Genomic DNA, 18,338 nt, shown 5'->3' with positions numbered 1-18,338 from the left:
GCCACAGTTTGGGGAAAAAGCCACCAACTTCTGAATTATGCCCTATTTGAATTGAAAAATCACATCAACAGGCTTTCGAGGCAAACCTGGTGATCCTGGTGATGAAGGTGAAAGAGGATCTACAGTTGATGGTGAAAATGGCCCTCCAGGTCCACCTGGCATAGATGGTCAGAAAGGTGTTCCGGGTGATACCACATACGGTCCTCCAGGAATCCCAGGCAACAGGGGACTGCCAGGACCCCCTGGTGCACAAGGAGCAAGGGGTGATCCAGGCATTCCGGGGCTTCGAGGTATGAACCAGTTTTTATAAAGCATTTCCATAGGTTCAAAGTAGGTCCTGACTCAGGTAAAACTTACTCTTTACCTGGATCCATAATGGTGACTGTGAAAGGTATGCCCTGTTTTTCTGTTTACATTTTTACTGTTAAGGTTGATCAGCCACTGAGGAGATATGCACCGCAGGAAGGGGAAGATGCTATTACCCAGTCCATGGAGTAACAGTGCAGCTTTCTATTCTTACTACTGTTACTTGCTGCCTAGCGGCCATCTGTGCTTAGGGCATCCTGCTCTGCCACATAGATAGTCCCCAGCCTCAGATTGCTTACTTAAATCTGAACGGACTGGCAAAAAGGTAGGAGAACGCTCAGGGAGAGAGGGGTGAATTTCTTTGCCCAGAGTTATACAGTAAAATCCTCAATATCTTGAGCGCTACACTTCTCATATTTGCAGCAGAGTTTTGCTGGTGGCTGCAGATATCTGCACAGTGCCACTTCCTTCCCACTTCATAGCAGATATTGCTGTTTCCTTTTATAGGTCTTCCTTTTGCCTGGCCCTAATCAGGCACACACACCCTTCTGTGCAGGTAACACCTATAGAACTGACCCCAGTGCTGCGTAGCTTGTGCAGGCCAGTGAGTTCCTTCCATTCTGCTCTTATAGATCAGAAACTAGCTGTTTGTGCTGTAAGTCATCCTTGCCTATAGATGGGAGTTGAATTTGTATTTGTTCCTTAAAGCAAGCAGCTCTCCACAACAGCCAATTCTAAATTGCAGAAAAGCATGTTTTCACAAACTATGCAAAAACTAAGGAAGATGTTACCATAACTGAGCATGTAAATTTCAAAATTACAATTAGGAATTCTGAGGGACGGTGAGTAATGGAAGTAAAACATTTTACAATGTGTTTTGTTTCTAGGACAGCCTGGTACACCAGGATTTCCAGGTGTGAAAGGTTTTAGAGGCCCAGAAGGTGATAGAGGAGCGCCAGGATGTCCAGGCTTCCCTGGTCCACCATGTGACACAGGCTTACCTGGGCCACCAGGACTCAGAGGTGTCACAGGCCTGCCAGGATCTCAAGGTACACAACATCCATCAGGTTGCCTCACAGCAATCAGATGCTTTGTACATCTTTTCTAGCAGATTTAATCACAAGATTTTTGTGGCTGGCATGACAAATATTTCCATAGGGCCTGCTTGTTAGTAGGGATGTACATTATGTTTTGCACATTTCCTTAAAATCAAGGAAGGTATAGTGTGCATCTCAGATGTTTCCCAGCTTTCCTTCCCTTCCCTTCCCATACTGTTCCTTAACTGGCCAAATTACAGTGTGTTCATTGTCAAGTAATAAACTTATCTCTTATTCTGATGTCCTCAGTAGCTTAACTGAGCTCCTGTTGTTACTGTGATACTTTTATCTTCTTTATTCTTAAATGGAAGAGTTTAGGGAGAGCTAGGAGACGTATATATCAAAAGTATTTACTAATTAGTAGGGATTTTTCATAGGGTGCTTCTACTGATATGTCTCTCACTAAAGAAATACAAGAAAAACATTCCAGGTGAAAAACATAGGCAGAGCCAGGACTCCAGCATGGTAGCAAAGTTTCCAAGTTATTTTGCCATGTTTGATAATATCCAAATTTATAGCAAAATCAATCACTTTTCAGATACAATTGCTGAACCCTTTTCCTGCATTTATATACATGAATTAAAGCTCTTTTTCTCAGGCTTACCAGGTTTTAAAGGTGAGAGGGGAGACAGGGGCCTAGCTGGGCCACCTGGAATCAAAGGTCTCAAAGGCTCTCCTGGCTCACAAGGTCCCCCAGGTCCTCCAGGCTCCCGAGGACTTCCAGGACTTCCAGGCAATAAAGGACCACCTGGTTTGCCAGGACAACCTGGTAGGTTAAACACTCTGCAAACCACTTCATGTATAACTTCTCTTGTAGAGGGAGCTATTTCTACTCCTGTTAAAGCTAGGAGGTACTTTGCACCCTCCTCCTTTTTCAGCTTTGAGAATAAGACCCTGCAGCAGGGTAGAGGGAACAACAATAGCATCCCTTGTTCTTTCTCTTATAATAAAAACAAAGGGATGGAAATAGTTTGATGCATCTTGGTACGTCCTGGTGCTTTAGTTGTTTTACAACAGTGACATATTTCAATGTATTATTTCCTGACTATTTGTAATAGGTTGTTGTTATAATATCCTGTAATAAGAACAATATACTTTTTATTACATCCAGACTATCTCCTTTACTCATGCAGTCTGTGATTGTATACTGATGAGTAGGTGGAGAAATAGCTTCACATTATGTCTAGTACCTATAAAAATGTGACCTTAGTCCCAACTCATCACTGGCTAATGGGCAAAAGTTCTGAGTAACTGTAGCAAAATCCTATTCTCCGCTGTCTGTCATTTGGACAGTAGGAGTCATGATTACCAGTAGCGACGTGCAAAATCTGATGGTGTCTTAGGCTATGCATCGTGTTTAAAATGTGCTTTAGTAGTAAGTTTAGCCTGTCTCCAGGGGGTGGCAGCAGAAGGTGGAAGATGTTTTCTTCAAGGCAATCTGGATTTCAAGACAAGTTTGATCTTGGCATGAAACCATGCTCCAACTATTGGTTCTCTAGCTTTGCTGATTTCTTAAGGAGTCCTTCTAAACTTCCTGCCTTTTGTCTTATACTCTTCCTTAGAATATGACAGTAACATCATAGCAGGTTTCATATGTAAATAAAGCATTTCATATTACCAGGAAGCAAAGGGATTCAAGGGCCCCAGGGATTCCCAGGACTCCCAGGAACACAAGGCCCAATGGGAATCTCCGGTGTAAAAGGTGAAGAAGGAAAAATGGGTCCACCTGGGCCTAGTGGAGAATGTGGGGATATGGGAATAAAAGGTTTGTAAAAATCCGCTTCACTCTGTAGTTATGTTTGTAGTTACGTCTGCTATGTTTACTTTTCTTACTACTGTGTTGGGAATGTGTTTACTTTTTCTTCTTGTTATAAGGGTCTATTCACTTCTATTTTCAGAGGTACTAAATACTAAATCCGGTTATCTCACTTACAAATGCATAATGAAAAATAACTAAAGAAAAATTAATTTCACTCAGATCAGTAGGTGTATTTACCACTAAATCTAACAGAGTAAGATCACTTATTCAAACAAACCTTGCGTTTTGTCCTGTACACATCTGAAACTTCAGATTTTTCAAGCTTTCTATCATGCTATCTGTGTTCATACAGGAAATAATCTCTCTAAGTATTCATATAGCGAAGAGAATAACCATCTCTATGGTGCAATCATAGACTGTACACTGTGGAGTCGACAATACAATTGCCATCTTTCATATTCCAGACAAGCAGGGAATAATTCTGATTTAACATCTCCAGGGTTACTACTGAATTAACTAAAAAGCAAGAGAAGGATAATAAATTCTGTTAGCAGCAAGCCTGCTGAAACAACCGAGAACTGCATTAGTATTTGAAGGCTTTCTCCATTAAGGAAGTCTTCACTATAATTGATTTTCAGATCATGTCACTCATGAGGATTAACTTACACTCCATGTGTCTGGTTCAAAGGTGAAAGAGGACCTCCAGGAGACAGTGGCTGCATTAACATCCGTCTCGAGAAAGGACAAAAGGGGGAACCAGGGTTTCCTGGTGAGAACGGGTTTAGAGGTGAAAGAGGTAAGTTCACAAAATGAAGCCGTGCATACGTGCATTCATCTGATATAAATGACTGGTGTTTTTCACAGGTTTGGACTCGTAGCTGCAGTTAACATCCAGCAACCTTATTTTGTTTATAGATTCTTAAACTAGCAGGCTAGTTTCTTTGAACAATTACTAAGGCAATACACAAAGTGTGAAAGCAGATAGTCAAATAATGGCTTGACTATATTGGTCATTATCTTGTTCTGCAATTAACTTCAGGTGAAAAAGGCAATACTGGTTTCAGAGGCACCCCAGGATTTCCAGGGAAGAACGGTGTCCCAGGACTGCCAGGTGACCATGGTGACACTGGACTGATGGGATTTCCAGGATCACGGGGTTTCCCAGGACCAAAAGGCTTTAAAGGAATTACAGGTTTTCAAGGAGAACCAGGTGACCAGGTAAATTGAAAGTGGTAGTGAAATGTCTGGACTTTGCAGTTATCTCCTGCCTCCAAGAAATGCGATGGAGGGTACTTCTATTGTACTGACCCATTAGATGTTTCCACTGAGAAGAGACTGTCAGTATAATAGGTAGGTTCCTTAATGCAACAGTTCAATGCTTTGATTACATTTTAGCAGGAACTGTAGTTAGGATCAAAGGGCCTCTCCCCTCTCTCCTAGCTGAATGTTGTGATTTTTTTACATTGCCACTTGGGAGTCCAGGTTACACTGCACTAATTAGGGGGGCAGAAAATGGACACACAATCAAGTCTTCAACATTATTCCCAAGAACAGATTGACAAGTCTCCTACTGCAGAGATCATAACATAGCAGCAGCACAAGTATGAAGTTAATATATAGCTGATTCTTCATATCTTGCTATGTGGACCAGTCAAACCAATAGACAAGAGAAACCTAGTCTTCTGGGCCCATACCAACAGCCTGCACCAAACAGAACCCAGGCAAGCAATATGGCTCAAGAACAAATACGCAAAACCGCACATATACCACATGTGGATATAAGGTAAAATTCTTCACTGGCTTGTATGCTAGGTAGACAGGCAGTGAGATTACACAAAGCATAAAGCACAGGGACTTTTTTGGTAAAGGGAAAACTGCTTGGCTTGTCTTTTATTATACTTTTTTGAAGAGATAATCTGTGTTTTGCTGATTATAGGTCATTATTCAAAAGGAAAACCAGAAGTCTTTACAGTTTTACTGTTACATCACAACATATTTCTGGTTAATGTTTATAGTAAATTTTGGGTAACATACAATAATATTTGGTACATTTATATGATACCTTTTAAATCAAATTACTCAAGCCATCTGTGGGGAATTTAAGCTGTTCAAGCCAAAAGTTAGCATAAACTATAAAAGCACAAATTCAAGATGATTAGCAAGTCTAATCTACAGTTTCATGGAAGTGCTAATGGTCAGTGTTAGACATGTAACAAAGACAGCCTGCTTTTCTGTTGAGCTTAAGAAACAGTTTTGCTATTCATAGTGGTTTCTGGTCCGTTCACCAGTGTAAGAGAACCAAATGCTCTTATAGATCATTCCTGAATCAAGTACCTTGCCTTTTAATAACTGGTTATATATGGTCAAACCAAGATGAATATTTTTTTTTTTTTTTTTTAAAATCAGGGTGACATTGGCTTACCAGGAATCCCTGGAAATCCAGGACTGACTGGCCCAAAAGGATCTAAAGGTAATGAGTTTATATAGATATGTTTTTGAAGAAAGCAGTATTGTTAGGATGTATATGCTCCGATAGAAGGCAAGTACTCATTAGAAAAGGAAAAACAGGACAGAAGTGAAAAATATTTAAAACATGAATGTCATTAGAAACAATTCTGACTTATCTGAAGGCAAAATTTGGATTTCATTATATTTGTTAACACTTTGTTCCTTATAAAATAGGTCTTACTAATTTAGAAGATAAATTTGTGTCAAATTTCACGGAGTTTAAAAATTCTATCAAAGACAGGTAAAAATCCAGTCTTACAGATCTGTAAATTGTCAAATCAAGTAAGAGAAAATGCAATCATTTGTAGTATTATGGTATAATACAGATATGTAGAGTATTTAAAACATTCCAACATGATTTATAATTTCTTTTATATCACTTATTTTCCAGTGTTTTCCAAACTATGATTTTTGAATTCGTGGAACTTCTGAAAGTGTAATGTAACAGATCAGGCAGAGTTCATACCCATGCATGCAAAATTATTCATTTGAAAAGATGAAGTTTTGCCTATTGTTTTTCTTATAGGTACAGATTACTCAAAAATTTATCTGTAATATTTAGATTTTAAAAAGCGCTTCAAAGAAATACAGAATGGTGTCATCCATGATATTCCAAAATTTCCTTGGAGCAGGATTTCATTATAATAAAAAATGAAATTAAATCATTGTCTGGTAAGAAGCATTGAAGGGACAGGAGAAATTCTTTTCTTAGCTACATTTTCCCTTTCTTCAAAAATTCAAGACCTTCTCAGCCAGGGAATATATTCCCACAAAAAAAAAAAAGGAAGACCAATACTCAATATAAAGAGAACTCATGAAATGGATTGAAAACAAACTTACTGGAAAAGTTATCTTTAAAACTATAGCAGGAAATAGCCAGTAAAGGTGAGGATTGCTACAGCAGGGGATTTCTAGCAACACTTGAACTCAATATTTGCTCTTAACTCTTCGCAGCAAAATCAGACAATGAAGTTGGAGACAGCATGAATAAGTAGAAGAGGTCAGACATTTGTACAATGTAAGGCAAAATTGCTCGGCATTATTGATTCTGTGATAAACAGGAATTTCAGCACAGACAAAAAGAAGAAGGTGTGCTGGCTTAAAGTCCTCAGCTAGTCCCTAAAAGGTCTTTACCAAGTTAATAGACTCACGTTCTATTGATTTTGCACATCCTTACAAACCTATGTAAGGAGTTCTCCATGTTTAATAAAGTGCTACAGGGAATTTATGCAATATCTTTCATTTTCAGCATATGCTGTCAGTATTGGGAAAGTTCACATAATTTTTGCTTCTGGTTTTGTTTTTTTCATTATGAGAAATTTACATGAGTACTTCCAGGAGTAACACAAACAGAGTTAGTACTTCAAGACAGCCTGAGTTGACAGATAATTTGCATGTGCCAAAAACCTTTTTCATTCTGTGTCCCCTCAGTCCCTTTTACAGCAGTTAGTATCTATGAATAAATTATCTGGTCTTACAAAATTGTCCAGCTTCCGTTTTGTGGATGAAAAGGATACTTGTATGAAATTCAGGTCATTGTGCCTCAACAGGCAAGAGAGGCGACCCAACTCCTCTGCTTGGTACACATGGTCAAAAAGGGCCTCCCGGCGATCCAGGATTACCAGGTACCTCTGTCTGATTGAAGAAAAAATGAGACTTAAGAACTCATTTTCTCTAAGTTTGTTTAGTGGAGAAGGAGCTTTGCTTTCTGTGTATATTGGGCAGTATTTTCTATAGTTATAAACCCAGGGATTGGAGAGGCATTGCAACATGCAATATGGCTAGCATGAGCATAGGAGGTAGAGTCTGCTATTGGCTAGTACAGCACCAATGAGCATACCGATACTTAGCAGAGTAAAACCTGGCTTAGCTATATCTTGCTAGCCATTTCTGCTCTTTCAGATATCACCAGAGAGATCAGTATAATTCATTGCTAATAAATAGATGCATAGATCTGCAGTATTTTAATAGAATTATTTTTCTACTCAAAAAACCCGTTACTGAACTTCTATATTTTTAAACTTACCATGACATGAAGAACAGGTAAATTAAACAAATAAATGCTAGATATTTTTTTTCTTTAAGGACTCTGTGGATTCCCAGGAGAGAAGGGTTCACCAGGCATCCAAGGGCAACCTGGAAGATCAGGATCCAAGGGTGACCCTGGATACCCAGGAATACCTGGATTTCCAGGTAATGCCAAAGTTTAAAAAAATAGTGCCCTGTAACAGCTCAAAAGCAATAGGGAACTGGAAAATGCAGCTGAGGAGGCACCTATGTGGAGGAGGCTAGACAAGTCAGAGATGATATGAAGGCTTGTATTGAAAGCTATTTCAGCACCTATAGACAGCAGCAATAGTCTGCTCAGAGTGTCAGAGCAAGATCCATCAATTCTCCATACATTCCCATGCACTTTCAGCTACCTCTGAACAAAGCAATGTGCTGCATAGCATGAAAAAAAAAAAATCAACATATTAATAGATTTGCAGATTCACAGATATATTTTTTTTCTCCTCTCAGGAGCTACAGGTCCTCAGGGATTGCCAGGAGAACCTGGAGAAAAAGGGAAACATGGAATTTTGGGACCTCCAGGATTGCAAGGATTAGCTGGATCCCAAGGCAGAAAAGGTAATCAGTATACAGTGCAGTTACACTGGTAATGTAACAGCACCAGACATAAATACCCTTTTAGTATTCAAATGGAAAAGGCCTAACTATGAGCATGATTTGGATTCTGTATTCTCTTAAACTACTAGAAGTATTAAGCCAGTTCCCATCACCTTTGAAAAGTAACCGAAATGCTATCTCAGAAAATTGGGCTACAGTCTCAAATGAGTAAGGAAGAAGATAAAACCAGATTCTGGCTCTGCTGATGTAACCCATGGCAGACGTTAAGGAAAGAAAAAGGAGTTTGCAGTAACTCAGATCTTTCACTTCAATTATGCTGTGTTCTACATTTTCACCAGGGAGTGCCACTGTTACTCTACAAAAGCAGCAGACTGCTATGGACAGTTTTGTCTTACAAATTTGTTTTAACAAATTGTTATAACTTGGGTTGTTTTTTTGTTGGTGGTTTTGTTGTTGGTTTGTTTTCATCAAAACCTGATTTTTGGTGGATTTAACATAGAAATGTTTCCCCCAAATCCTAATTTACACTTCTCACAATGATTGTTATGTTTAGATTGAACAGCAGTTCATCTATACAGTTGTTTTTGTTGGAGAACATTATTAACATTTACTATACTCAGAGTGATATATTGAAATTATAAGTTACATTAATATTTTATAAAGAAAGGTAATCAACTATGTATTTTGTATCCTTTCTCTGTTATAGTGTGCTTCATAACCAGTTCCTAGACAGGAAGAATAATATTAGTGACTCATATACAGAAATCACAGTAAAGTAACACTTGAGGCTATGATAAATTATTAGAGAGGACAATAGATTAACTTTTTCAAATTCAACCTAAGGAAAAATTGAGCTTTCTTATAAACTACTGAAAATTTAAATGAAAAATGGAAACCATTTATGATTGCTTGCAGTAAAGTAAGTGGGTGCTGATTTAAACTGTTGTGACAGATTCCTTGCTGGTGCAAATAATATTTGCTGTAATAAAAGCAGAGATCTGCAGTGACAGCGATGTCTCAATTGAGAGGGGTCCAAAAAACCAAACTGTTCTTCTTCTGAACACTTCTTAGTAGCATAAGTGGTAAGACACTTCCCTTCTATATTGTACAGAAGTTATCCCAAGTCTTGCACAGGAAACGTAACAAATTAACACACGTGCTGCAGAGGGAAAAGTTCAGTTCCAAATGGAAATTAGAGACCAAGTTGCCTGCTAAGCTTTAGGATTCTATATATTGCCAGCATAGTTGAAAAGAAGGTTAACGCCTTTGAAATTATACCCAGTAATGAAAACTAAATGGAATTTGTATTCCAATTCAATGGGAGAATATAGATCTTAATGCTATTTTCAATAAATATTGTTGGTAGCATTGGGAATGAAATGGTTAATTGGCTGTTCATAGCTAAGTACAGGGCCTTGTTAGTCTAATTGTTTCTCATTTACATTAAATGTCTTGTGCCTGAAGAACTTTTCGATTAAAAAAAAAATTAGTTAAACGGCATCTACCAAAGTATAATCACATTTTCTTTATTGCAGAGATAGTTTTACTTGTTAAGGGCTCAGTCTGGCAAGCCTTACTTGTGTGAGTAATCCTTGATGAAGCAAGTAATATTAAGAACATCAGCAGAATTACTTGTGTGAGTAGAAGCTGAATTGGGCTGTAAAATACAGAAACAGTGGTTCATACATAGGTCAGCCAATTCAGCTGTACCTAGAAATATGGGACTATAGCAATCCAAAAATCTAGAATTACAAGTGCTGATATTATAATGGATTGTTGGCAAATGTGTCAGAAATTCCCTGGAAAGCCAGTAAACCAAGGCATCAATCTTGACTGAATGAGCTAAAGATCAAATACGTTTTGAATGGTGACCTGGGTGCCAAAAATCGTTAGGAGTTCATAATCATTTTAAAACACCACTGTTAAATTCCCCAAACTGGCATGCAACTCACATAAATTTTAAAATGGGAACATCCCCAAAGCACAAGCAGACTACAGAAAGCAGGACTGAAACTTAGATGTCATGAAAATTTAAAAGAGTAGTTAATTAAGGGCACAAAAGACATTCCAGGTTGGATTACTAGTGTCCCATATTAAAAGGGGATTGCATAGAGATTATATTATCAATGTCTTGCAGGTTTTCAAACAATCTTCTGGATTTAAAATTTTTCTAGACCGGTGTTTGCTACAAGTTGGATTATTTATTTTTTTTCCTTTCTTTTCATTCCTTTGTTAAATTTCAACTAAAATAATTAAACAGTTTCTGAGAACAAAGCTCTGGGAGTATTATGTATTTCATGTGTCTGTTAGGAAAAATAAAGGGCCACTAGAGTTCTCCTTGTCAGATGACCTGTCTTTGAACTAGGGACCTTTAAATTTGGCAGGTGAAGCATTTGATGAAGGACATTCGTGTTGCTGTTTCTACAGCAATTTTCCCCTGCCAAATCTGATCAGCTTATAAACTTAAAAAAAAATAAAAATGTATCCATTCATATGTGCTTAAGTAGAGCAATAAGTTCTCCCATGATTCATGCTCTGGATATACAGCAGATTTGTCTGCTGCAGGACATGCTGGGATCAAGGCACAGGAACTGAAACAGAGAACCCACATCTTCTAGGCCAGGAAGTAGCTAGACAGGGAAAAGGAGACAGACAGAAAGATAATTCAGACTTGTGGAAAAAAAACCAAAACACTGCAACTGGACTGGGAATCCTACATGGCAGGGAGAGGAAGTGGTGGGGAAGGAAATTAGGCAGACATAAGCAGCAAAGGTGGAAGAGAGACAGGAATAGGCACTGACAGTATTGTTGAACTTCTTGAGGATAAGCGTCCACTCTAATCTGTCCCTTTCTGGAGCAAGAAGTATTCCGAGTCTATTGCTCTATCTGAAACCTCTTTGAAGCCGGTTACCAAATGACCCATCAGTCTTGGAAGATCTGTTCCTATCACCAGGTGATAGGCTGCTGTCTGCACTTAATAAGCGTATGTCTTCACATTTGATACTTTGTCTACACAACTTAGGAAACTGTAAAGTGCTAATGACATGAAGCTAGTTTTACCCTCCACTGCAAACAACAAACACAATCTCAGTTTAGTTCCACTTTTAAAAATGCATTAGAAATGCCATCTATGTTTTTACTTACTGTGTTTTAGCAATTTTCAAAAAAAGCACAGATTATAAAGTAAGAGTTACATCTGACTACCGGGAACGCTCAGCCTGTGATCGGGTCATCTAGTGAACATCACTAGTGACAAAGCTACTGTATACTCTCACATGTCAGCGTTGGTCTCAATTACAGATTCGTTGTCTTCAAAGATTTTGTACTGTTCAGTTTAAAGAATTTTTGTAACGGTGTCATGCAAAAAAAGCATAGTTTTCAGTGTGAAATCTGCAGGACCAGGGTAAAGAAGCCAGCTGAAAATGTAGCTTCTTTATAGTGCAGCGAGATTAAATTGCACTTACATTTGGAACAGAAGCTGTAAAGAATTTCCAGCTTTATAATTATTTTAGGTGGTGTCTGCATCCCAGTCAGCTGGTCATGTAATGATAACACAGCTAACTTAGGACTAGTTAATCACATAGCAGTAGTAGTCTAGCCACAGACATGAGATTCACCATAGAGTAAATTAGCCCATACTGAGCTTCCTGCTGCTAGCTGCAGTATAGAAACACCTAAAGGATTAAAAGGTATGTTTTCTGATTGCTTTGATGTGAATCTGTATTATGATTGCTATTTTCAGATTTTTCATATTTTCCTTTCCCAAAAGACTGCGCTACAGTGCAATCTGATCTCATCTTCAGTTGCCAATAAGAATGAAATTCAGCAAATACCCTGTCTTGATCCAGAATGCGTTGTCAGAAAAAAAATGGCATAATTTTTAATTGTGACTTTAAAGGATTATTGTGGCACCCAGTCATGCCTGTAATACTTCTCAGGTCTTCCTGGACTGCCTGGACTGGATGGCTTGGATGGACTAAAAGGTCAAAAAGGTTCTGCAGGAGTTCCAGGTAAAGAAGGGAAATAGCTATGTGGAACAGAAAATCTTCTATTAAGTGACTGAAGTGCAAGGAATGATGCACGTTATTTTGATATTTACCTTGCCCAGAAGATATCATTAAGGCTTAGACTAAACTTTCAAACAGAATCTAAAGTATGCGTAACAAGACACCTGCAGTTATTTGTGGGGAAAACTTAAAAACTTCCATTACTCACATACTTTTGTTGGAACCTTTCAAGACTGTTTATAAAATGAAAATGTTTAGTGCAGATGATTCAAAGTAGAGCCAAATCTCCAGGTTTTTTATATGCAAAAGATAAACCAACAAATTAAAAGGAGACTTATGAAATCCCAGCCCCATTAAAGTCCGTGGGAGTCACACCACAAACTTAAGATGAACCTGGATTTCACTCACATTGATCTATTTGCAACTTTCAAAAGGTGCTTTGAAGCAGTATTAAAAACAGTGCTCACCATCTACCTAGAGATTACAAATTTATGCTAATAGAAAATTAAATTTGGGATCATGCAGTCAGTTTACATTACAAGTTACAGACAATAATGACACCATATAAAATAACCCCTGAAGAAGAGCATTAAAGCGAAGAGATTACTTTCTTTGAAAGAGATTAATTAGGGCCGGATTCAACAAAACTCTATCCAACTTCCAAGAGAGAACCAGAAAAATAGCACTAGGCAACCCTTGCAAGGAGGAACATCTGCAGCTGGTATTTCTATTCTGCACATCTGTATTTGCACTTGCTGTAAGCTTCATGTACATGATTGTTTTCCTATAAAGGTCAAAGTGAAACAGGGCCCCCAGGATACCCAGGAGAACTTGGACCAAAAGGAGACAGAGGTGAACCTGGATGGCCTGGTATTTCTATTCCAGGCCCCCCTGGAGAAAGGGGATTCCCAGGATTCCCAGGTAAGAGAGGATTTTCTCCTTAGTGGTGCCCTGCAGGGTTGAAATGAAGCTCATACAGGCTCTTCCCCTAGTTAGTATGAACATTAATACATACCCAGAAGGTTCCTTTCCTAAAAACATCTCTATTGCAATAACATGCTGATGTTTCCTGAGTAGATACAGAGACGCTAGTATTTCTTGTTTATTATGTTACAGCAGAGGAAAGAATGGGACTAGAAAATGATGGACTTGGACAGGTACTCAGGGAACTGCTAGGTGGAGTTGCCTCTTGGGAAAGAAATTCCTAAAGAAAGTGAGTGCAGGAGATCTGGTAGTCACAGAAATATAGTAAATCTGTCAACCATTCTGATGTAAATGCAAAATGGAACCGTATCACAAGATTGCTATGATTATTTAAGAGCCTTGGTGATACAGGAATTGCATAGAAATAGGAAAAAGCAAGTGTTTGAGGAAGGGCCACTAAGAAGGTTAAGAGATTGGAGCATGTGTTATGTGAGGAGGGGCTGAGGGAGTGGGAATTGCTTAGCCTCCAGAAGAGAAGGCTCAGGGGAGATTTTATCAATGTGTATAAGTACCTAATGGGAAGGACATGGAGACAGATACTGCATAGTGGTATCCAGTGACAGGACAAGAGGCAATAGGCACAAACTGACATACAGGAAATTCTACTTATAAGGAAAAGTTTTGGTTTTCCTGTGGGGGTAATTGAATACAGGAACAAGTTGCCCAGAGAAGTTATGAAGTGTCTGTCCTTGGAGATACTCAAAACACAGCTGGACAGAGTCACAGAATCATAGAATCCTTTAGGTTGGAAGGGACCTTAAAGATCATTCAAGCCTCAGCAATTCTGTGACTAGAAATTACATTAGCTTCACTCTACCAAACCTTGCCAGTGTCACCTAACACACAGAAGAAAAATAGCAGAGGTGAATTCTGGTGAGGTGAATAATTCTAAAATGAAGACAGCCATTTTTCTCAATTCAGTTACAAGTTCATGAACTGGAGGAGTCAACAGAATGATGCTGCTGAGCAAAAAAGAGAAAAAGTTTCGTTCTAAGATGTATTAACACTGCTTGACATAGGATGGGCAAGGCCTCCCATGGTATACTGTGTCCAGCTTTGACAAATTAGGGAGAATCCACAGTAAATGGAAGGATGGGGTCTAAAACAAGACTGAACAAACTAGATTTGGGTTTTTGTAGAAAAGAGAAGGCAACAGAGTGCAAAACTTGCTAACAAGCTGTGACTATTCAGAAGTGTTATGCAGAGGATGATAACCTGTTACTCTTCTTGCCTGGCATGTGTAAGAGCGCTAATGTCTTATTTTGCAAAAATGCAGATTGCAAATTAGGAAAAAAAAATAAATTTAAGGCTAGTAAATTCATCTTGTTCACTGAGGTTTTTAGGAAACGGCTGAACTCACTTTTGCTAGGAACAAGCTGTGAATGCTTACCCTGTCCCAGGCAGAATGATTTCATAGTCCCCACTCATTTTACATTTTTACCATTTCTCCCATTGTTAGAATACAGGAGAAAGCAGCTATTAGTGGCAGTATGCCAAGGTGTGATGGTGCATTCTTTAGTTTAAATAGATTTTATGGAAATAATTAAAAATTGTAGAAGATAACAAAATATTTTCACTTCTGCAAGATCTCTTCATTAGCCTAATCACTGGTACGTTCAGTATACAAGTGAGAGCGTACATTACCTCCATGACTTCACGTCAGCATTCTTTTAGTTCGTAACTTACTTCTGTAATCTAAAAAAACCTCAGATTTGTTTTCTTTCCTTCTTTTTTTGTAAAATGTGATCCCTTAGGCAGAAGAGGACCTGTTGGACCCACTGGACCTATGGGAAGATCTCCTTATAGTGCTTCTCCGGGTCCTCCAGGTGATCAAGGACCACCTGGTTTAGATGGCATCAGAGGTATTAAAACCAAAAATACCAAATTTGATAATGTAAAAAGCCCCTGAGGCTACCAAATGTCCCTGGGTTGCTGTGGAACAACATATAAAAGCGCAGAGGAAACAAAGAAACCAAGCAATACTTCAGTAAATGCACAAAGAAGAGAACACTGGAGAGCTCACCAGAGCAAGGATAAAATACAGATCTCTAGACAGAGTCTTCTGGCCTTTATGGCAATTCTGTACAAGTCCTGCTGCTACAACATATCTCAATTTCCACAGAAGCAAACAGAAATAAGTTTACTGGCCTCTCTTTCTAGCAAGAAGGATAAAATACATTGTCCAGAGGCCTGCCATTGTTGGTAAACCCACAAAAAGCTTTCCAGTCTAAATCCAGCCCTGGGAAAGCTAAAGCTGGCAAGTCTTTTGTAAGCATTTATGTAGACCTCCCTTCTGTTACAATCAGGGGTTGCCAAGGGATCCAGTCAATTCCTACAGATTCTGGTCCTCAAACGGAGCTCTTTCAAGTTGTTGTGACCCCTTACATTAAGTATTATCTGAACCTTTCCTTACCCAGTAAGAAGACTTACTTCCTATGGGGAAATAGGGGATGGAGGTTGGAAGGGTAAGCAACAATGTAATAAATACAGAGAAAGTGTCTCAATGCTTGTAAAATTAACTTGTCACGTTTTGCTTGCACAAATCTATGTAGTTTTGGGAGCTATTCCTATTATTGCCTTCCTTACAATGCCTTGGACAAAGGCTAATGCTGATGTTTCCAAAGACATGCAAGGGCTGTCCTGCTCCCAGGGGAAAAAAAACTAAAGCAAAAAAAAAACCAAACAACAATGGAACATGGCTATTTTTAGATGTGTATGCTTCATACATATATTAAGAATGAAGTTCTTTTACCATAGGTCAGCCTGGGAATCCTGGTCCTCCTGGAGAGACTGTTTTTGTGCGAGGAGATCCAGGCGATACTGGTATTCGAGGGGCACCAGGTAATCCTGGGCAGCGAGGGCAACAAGGAGCCAGAGGTATTCCAGGCAACCAAGGAAGAAAAGGCCCAAAGGGTATGATCTGAGATATTTTTAACTTCCCGATGCACTTATGTCCAGCCTTATGCAACTGAGCCTTGTGCACAGGGGATTGTCATTGGAGATCAAGCCAGACAGAAATGGTAGGCTGGACGTTTCATAGCTCTGCCCTGTTAGTTACAGATAAGATAGGGTTGGGATAGAAGGTCAGAGTAGAGCCAGATTCACATGTACTGCTTCCAACAACTTGTTGGAAGACTCCCCTACCAACCTGAGAATGAGGCAGTAAAACTTTTGAGTCTGCCAGATAAAGCAAACCTAGACCTCTCTGCAGAGGTCTTGAGAAACTATGGAAGATGCAGATGTGTTTGAACTAATGTAGTCTCGCATCTGCCCCATATCAATAGCTTTGGGCTTTCAACAGATTCTTTAGTTTGAAAACAGGGATGTAGATACTCTGCTTCTTGCGCGCACTGTAGAGAAGTCCTATCTACACCAATCCCTTCCAATCTCTACAAAAAGAGAAGTCATAAATTTTAATTCATTTCAAGATCAGGGAGAGAAGAGGAAAGTATGCGTTCTTTCTGGGAGACAACAGAATTGAGCTGTCCCAAGCATTTTTTGTCACAGCCAAGACTTCATCTTATGTATGTGTTCACCTTCTCAGAATACAACCACATGTAATTGCACAACTGTTTTCCTTCCAGGTCCTATGGGAGTCCATGGCCCACAGGGTCCACCTGGTGCTGTAGGACATCCAGGAGACCAAGGTTTTCAAGGAAAGCCTGGTCCCAAAGGTCCCCCAGGTACTTATGAATTTGTTCCTCGTCACTGAATTGTAACCATGATCATTCTATTCATATATTATCTTACTAATGTTTACTTGCATACAGACAATTAAAGCAATCTCAGGAAAAAAAACCCAACTTAATTTATATCTCATTTGAGTTGTGTAAAAATTTCTGAACTATTTATTTGTTTCTAGTGTCCCCTCATGTAAGTGATTTCAGTTCTCATTCCATTCTTTACTCTAATTTACATGCCTGAAACTTGTTTCCACCTGCACCACAATGGCCACAATCTGCTTTCCGTTTTTCAAATCCTTCAGGTTTCATAGGTAAGTTCATGACTATTGATTATTGTTCTCTTCATGTGGTGGTCCTTCTGTGTAGATACGTTCTGCTTTTATCAGAAGGTATTCTTGACTTGGCTGCTAGGAATAGTAGGTACTGCTACAACTACATTGTTCTAATAGATTTTTCACATAAATATCTGGCACTTCCAAGCAGACCAGTATCATGATAATGCTACATGGAGAAGTCTTATGCTATGATGTCAATTAGACTTGTAAAATACTTTTGTTTCAAATTATCACTTAGTTTTTTGGTTGTCACACAAGATGCTTTCTAACCAAAAACTTAGTGAAAGCTTGAATCTTAACCCTGGATTACTACAAACACTGAACTCAATCTAACTAAATTGATCCAATTCTGATTTTGCTCCAAAATACAAATAGCCAATAGCTCCCAGTAACTTTCAATACATAAAATGTGCCCATTCTTAATTTTTTGTTATTATAACTATTTTAAACAGATATCATGGATTAGCTTCTTTGTCCTGCTTATTGATGGTTTTGCAGCCACAGAATAGGCAAAATACCATAAATCTTCCCATGTGCCAAGGTGTTTGCACTGAAGTTGGGTAGACTTCAGGCTTTAACTCAAATTAGTTTGGGGCACATTAAGACAGAAACTGTACACCAAATATTTGAAACGTATCAGCTAGCATACACTTGCTAACACATTTGCCATACTGTGCTAAAATTAAAAGCAATGAGACTCAATAACTCAAGATTTTAAAGTTAAAGTATACACTTGAATACCAAAACCAGCTAACAGTCATGTTGATTTTTCACATGGAAGCTATTAACCAATCTTCTGTCTAATTTACTTTCCGATTACACATTCCAGGTGATCCTGGTGAACCAGGTAAAATAGATGATTCATGCCCTGCAATCCCAGGGCCTCCTGGGGAGGCAGGGCAAAGAGGACATGATGGCTCTGTAGGATTACCAGGGCCTATAGGCCACCCTGGACCCCAAGGTAAGCTTGTGTTTTGAAAGCCTGGATGTCTACTTTAGTCATTTAGACAACAAATTGAAAAGGGTCAAAA

At 38.8% G+C, this 18,338-nt stretch overlaps 1 protein-coding gene across 1 annotated transcript in view; it reads left to right on the top strand.

Annotated features, from left to right (window-relative positions):
- The window catches only part of COL4A4 (collagen, type IV, alpha 4), a 68,788-nt gene that overhangs the window by 44,390 nt on the left and 6,060 nt on the right, over window positions 1–18,338 (top strand). Inside the window, exons 28-43 of the mRNA XM_009890267.1 lie at window positions 72–290; window positions 1,194–1,355; window positions 2,011–2,172; window positions 3,025–3,168; window positions 3,851–3,958; window positions 4,202–4,380; window positions 5,569–5,632; window positions 7,221–7,295; window positions 7,756–7,863; window positions 8,191–8,298; window positions 12,237–12,308; window positions 13,098–13,226; window positions 15,044–15,151; window positions 16,047–16,202; window positions 16,874–16,972; window positions 18,137–18,268. Coding sequence (XP_009888569.1) covers window positions 72–290; window positions 1,194–1,355; window positions 2,011–2,172; window positions 3,025–3,168; window positions 3,851–3,958; window positions 4,202–4,380; window positions 5,569–5,632; window positions 7,221–7,295; window positions 7,756–7,863; window positions 8,191–8,298; window positions 12,237–12,308; window positions 13,098–13,226; window positions 15,044–15,151; window positions 16,047–16,202; window positions 16,874–16,972; window positions 18,137–18,268 — 2,025 coding nt within the window. The remainder of the gene's footprint in view (window positions 1–71; window positions 291–1,193; window positions 1,356–2,010; window positions 2,173–3,024; window positions 3,169–3,850; window positions 3,959–4,201; window positions 4,381–5,568; window positions 5,633–7,220; window positions 7,296–7,755; window positions 7,864–8,190; window positions 8,299–12,236; window positions 12,309–13,097; window positions 13,227–15,043; window positions 15,152–16,046; window positions 16,203–16,873; window positions 16,973–18,136; window positions 18,269–18,338) is intronic.

The sequence above is a fragment of the Charadrius vociferus genome, unplaced genomic scaffold (assembly GCF_000708025.1).
Source record: "Charadrius vociferus isolate BGI_N301 unplaced genomic scaffold, ASM70802v2 scaffold650, whole genome shotgun sequence".
NCBI classification, from domain to species: Eukaryota; Metazoa; Chordata; class Aves; order Charadriiformes; family Charadriidae; genus Charadrius; species Charadrius vociferus.
This window is presented reverse-complemented; position numbering and strand designations above follow the sequence as displayed.